The 4880-nt window shown below is 42.1% G+C and overlaps 1 protein-coding gene across 1 annotated transcript; it reads left to right on the forward strand.

Annotated features, from left to right (window-relative positions):
- Positions 1-339: 339 nt before the first annotated feature.
- LOC125223986 (extensin-2-like) lies at positions 340-3569 on the forward strand. The gene is made up of 3 exons (XM_048127312.1): positions 340-1691; positions 1997-3156; positions 3244-3569. The coding sequence occupies exons 1-2, from the start codon at positions 392-394 to the stop codon at positions 3118-3120; spliced, it is 2424 nt and encodes an 807-aa protein (XP_047983269.1). The 5' UTR covers positions 340-391; the 3' UTR covers positions 3121-3156; positions 3244-3569.
- The last annotated feature ends 1311 nt before the right edge of the window (positions 3570-4880 follow it).

The raw sequence follows: 4880 nt of genomic DNA on the forward strand, positions 1-4880 counted from the left end.
AAGATTTATTCATAAATAATGTATAAATTAATGTGAACGAATCTTATAGAGACAGAGATGAATGGTCTTAATTATACATCAAATTCAATACACCGTATTTCTATAGCAGCTAATGAATTAGTCCAATTTTAGAAATAGGTACAGAGAAATTTCAAAATGGTCTCATCGTGGGAATAAATAATGGTATATGATAATAAAACAGCTGTTAATTATAATGTCATGCAATAATCCAACTTCCATCTAAGTAAATAAAATAATTCAATCTTGATTCATTCAAACAATCCTTCGCTATATATACTTACCTCATTCAACCCATTTCAATCATCTCTTTCTCTCCTCCCAATCTTCACTCTAATCCCCTTCCCATCTGGTGGGGTTTTCCGGCCACAGAATGACGACTCGCCGCCGCGGCTCAGCCGCCAAGGGTGGGCTTCTGCCACAGCTCCTGCTGGTGGCATTGGCCACCTTGGCTACTTCTAGTTTGGTCTCTGCTGATCCTTATGTGTACTCGTCTCCACCTCCGCCTTATGTTTATAAGTCTCCTCCACCACCGTCTCCGTCTCCACCACCTCCTTATGTGTACAAATCTCCACCACCACCGTCACCGTCTCCACCACCTCCTTATGTTTACACATCCCCACCACCACCATCACCATCTCCGCCACCACCATATGTTTACAAGTCTCCACCACCACCATCGCCATCTCCACCACCACCTTACGTGTACAAATCACCTCCACCACCTTCTCCTTCCCCGCCACCGCCATATGTCTACAAGTCTCCACCACCACCATCCCCGTCTCCACCACCACCCTACGTCTACAAGTCACCACCACCACCTTCCCCATCCCCACCACCACCATATGTATATAAGTCTCCTCCACCACCATCTCCGTCTCCACCACCCCCCTACATCTACAAATCTCCTCCACCACCTTCCCCATCCCCACCACCTCCATATGTATACAAGTCTCCTCCACCACCATCCCCGTCCCCTCCACCGCCTTACGTATACAAGTCTCCACCACCACCTTCTCCGTCTCCACCACCTCCATACGTCTATAAGTCTCCCCCTCCACCTTCTCCGTCCCCACCACCCCCATACGTCTACAAGTCTCCACCACCACCATCCCCGTCTCCTCCACCTCCATATGTCTACAAGTCACCACCACCACCATCCCCATCCCCACCACCACCTTACGTCTACAAATCGCCACCACCACCATCTCCATCCCCACCACCACCTTACGTCTACAAATCGCCACCACCACCTTCTCCATCCCCTCCACCACCATACTACTACAAATCACCACCACCTCCTTCCCCATCCCCACCACCACCATACTACTACAAATCCCCACCACCTCCTTCCCCATCCCCACCACCACCATACTACTACAAGTCTCCTCCACCACCTGATCCCTCACCGCCACCACCATACTACTACAAATCCCCACCACCTCCTTCCCCCTCACCACCACCACCCTACCACTACGTCTCGCCACCACCACCGGAGAAATCTCCTCCTCCACCATACTACTACACCTCGCCCCCACCGCCCGCACCGGTTCCTCACTACCCACCGCACCACCACCACGCATTGGTAGTTAAGGTGACCGGAAAAGTATACTGCTACAAGTGCTACGATTGGACTCACCCAGAAAAATCCCATAACAAGAAACACCTCCAAGGTATATACACACCTACTACCTTTCTCATAGTAATATTTTTTTTTTAGTTTTCATAAATATTTATTATGTGTGTCACCATCAATAAGTACAATTATAATCTTTCATCTATCTGGAGATGTCATAATTAGTTAGTATTTGATTTTGTATATATTGAATCCATTTAATTCAACACATGTCATTAAATACTAGGAAGATGCAAAATAGTGGAAGCTAAAGAATTAAAAAAATATATATTTTGCAATTAAAATAGTTTCAACTATTCATAAATTTGACAAATGTAGCTAATAATTTATAAATATTATCAGGTGCTGTGGTGGAAGTGACATGCAAAGCTGGAGATAAAGAAATTGTTGCATTTGGCAAAACAAAGAACAATGGAAAATACAGTATTCCAATTGAAGGGTTTGAATATGCCAAATATGGAGCAAAGGCTTGCAAAGCTAAGCTTCATGCACCACCTAAGCATTCCAAGTGTAGCATTGCTACTAATACTCATTGGGGAGAAAAGGGTGCTAAGCTTAGAGTGAAGTCTAAGAATCACTATGAAGTTGTGTTGTATGCTGAGCCTTTTGCTTATGCCTCCAAGACTCCTTATGGGGAATGTTCCAAGCCTAAGCCAACTCCGGCTCCGTACTACTACAAGTCACCACCACCTCCAACTCCCACTTATGTCTACAAATCCCCACCGCCACCTCCTTATATATACAAGTCTCCACCTCCTCCGGTGCCGACTTATGTTTACAAGTCCCCTCCTCCACCACCGTACGTCTACAAATCACCACCACCACCATCACCGTCTCCTCCACCTCCATATATCTACAAATCACCACCACCACCGTCGCCATCACCTCCACCTCCCTATGTCTACACATCACCTCCTCCTCCATCACCATCGCCTCCACCTCCATACGTCTACAAATCACCACCACCACCGTCGCCATCTCCTCCACCTCCCTATGTCTACACATCACCTCCTCCTCCATCACCATCTCCTCCACCTCCATACGTCTACAAATCACCACCACCACCGTCACCATCTCCCCCACCTCCATATATCTACAAATCTCCACCTCCTCCATCCCCATCTCCCCCACCTCCATACGTCTACACATCACCTCCTCCTCCATCGCCATCTCCTCCACCTCCATACATCTACAAATCACCACCACCACCATCGCCATCTCCTCCACCTCCATACGTCTACACATCACCACCTCCTCCATCTCCATCTCCTCCACCTCCATACATCTACAAATCACCACCTCCTCCATCACCATCTCCTCCACCTCCATACGTCTACAAGTCACCACCTCCTCCATCCCCATCTCCCCCACCTCCATACATCTACTCATCCCCACCCCCACCCGTGAAGTCACCTCCACCACCGGCATACATCTACGCCTCACCCCCTCCACCAACTCATTACTAAGCTCCACATCATCACTAACGCCCCTCGAGCACCCTTGTAAGTAACCATCTCAATAACACTTTTTCATCACTAACATACTATAAATTAATCCATTATCTCACACATATGTGTATCATTTTGCAGTATTGAATCCACGACACAAAATAAAAGAAGATTTCTCGAGGAGTTTGGTGATCCATGATTCATTTTTTTTCAATAAGGCCAAACATGAAGTGGAAAGCTTCTCACTGTTCATGTTGAACCAATTTGCATCTTCTTATTTTCCTATTTTACTCCACATGATTCTCATCATATCTCCAAGTCGAAGATGGGACAAGATTTACTCAGTAAGATTGAAGATTCATCGACGGCTCCAAATATCATTTCTTCAAATTGTTCCTTCACATTTTTTCCTCTGTATTTAGTTGTTTTTTAACTATCAATCAAATTCATATTTGTTTCTTCGCTTATCTGCCTCATCTATCTCTCCAATTCGTAATGTCACTTTTAATCAAATCCATGAATTGAATTCGACAAATTAAACGAAATTAGGCAGCTCTGCCAATTCAACGTAACATCACAAAGCTTCGCCTACCTTCTCCCTCTACAAATCTCAATTCGCAGCTGCAGCATTTACACCATTTTCACACCTAATTTGTTTTGCAATCTGAAAGCAGCGAGGAATTGCTCTCCGGAATTTGTTGCGGTGAGATTTTCTTCTTCCTCGTTTGTCGTGAGTTTTCCAGAATCGTAGACCCTGCTTCGATGAAGAGAATTTTGTTTTAATTTCTCGAATAAAGCTCAGATCTATACACTCTCGCCGATTTAAACACTCTGTGAAGTAAAGTTAGAAGGAAGACCGAAGAAGAAGCAACATGAGAATGATGAACAAAATACTCATTTTGGTTCAGGGTAAATAATATTTTTATCATTAATTAATCCAGTTTTTTATGAATATGTTAAGAGTAATTAATATTAATAATATTATTATAATGTTATTCATCTTTCAATTGGCCAAGAGTGATGTTGAAATAGAAAAATAAAAATGTTAGCTTTTAATTAGTTAGTTTAGCAATTTTACAGCTTTCAATTGGCCAAGAGTTACGATGAAATACAAAGCTTTTAATTAGTTAGTTTTACATTTTTATGCATTTTATTGTAAATCGTAGTCAACACCTTTCACAATATAGTCAATAAAGATTTTTCCCTTTTTTCTCACGTCTCTCTCTATTTTCCCCATTTTCACATGACAATGGCCGTTTCTTTTTTCTCTTTCAATTCATCTTCTTCAATGTTTCTTCGTCAATTTGTTCCTTCATTTTCAACAAGTGATCTCAAGACATTGATATGATATCACCGGAACCATGTCACAAATTTGAGTGATGCTGCTCTTACATTGCATATCCAATATTTCATTTTAGAAGGAAATAAAGGGACAATTTAGGTTTGGATTTTTAACTAACCTTTTTAAACTTGGAGAATATTAAAAATATTTGGACGGAATTTGATTGTCTTATTAATTTCATTGCAAACTGTTTATTGTTTGGACGAAAATTTGATTAAATATTTGGTTGCTTAAGTAGCTTATTAATGGCCTTTCTAAGTAATTGTTGCCAAATTTCCTGAGCAATACATGTGGCATTGGGATAACATCATACCTTATGGAGTATATATTAATCGATTCATTTCCTCATTATTTTTTAACATATCTAATTTATTTTGATTCAATTTCATTGTACTGATTTGAAAACAAGAAAGTTGTTATAGAATGTTGTTGTCAA

Source organism: Salvia hispanica, chromosome 4, assembly GCF_023119035.1.
Source record: "Salvia hispanica cultivar TCC Black 2014 chromosome 4, UniMelb_Shisp_WGS_1.0, whole genome shotgun sequence".
Taxonomy (NCBI): domain Eukaryota; kingdom Viridiplantae; phylum Streptophyta; class Magnoliopsida; order Lamiales; family Lamiaceae; genus Salvia; species Salvia hispanica.

Excerpts from the sequence above, each read along its gene's own strand:
- LOC125223986 (XM_048127312.1), top strand. The coding sequence starts at position 392 with ATGACGACTCGCCGCCGCGGCTCAGCCGCCAAGGGTGGGCTTCTGCCA. Across the intron at positions 1,692-1,996 it reads TAACAAGAAACACCTCCAAG|GTGCTGTGGTGGAAGTGACA; the intron begins GTATATACACAC and ends AAATATTATCAG.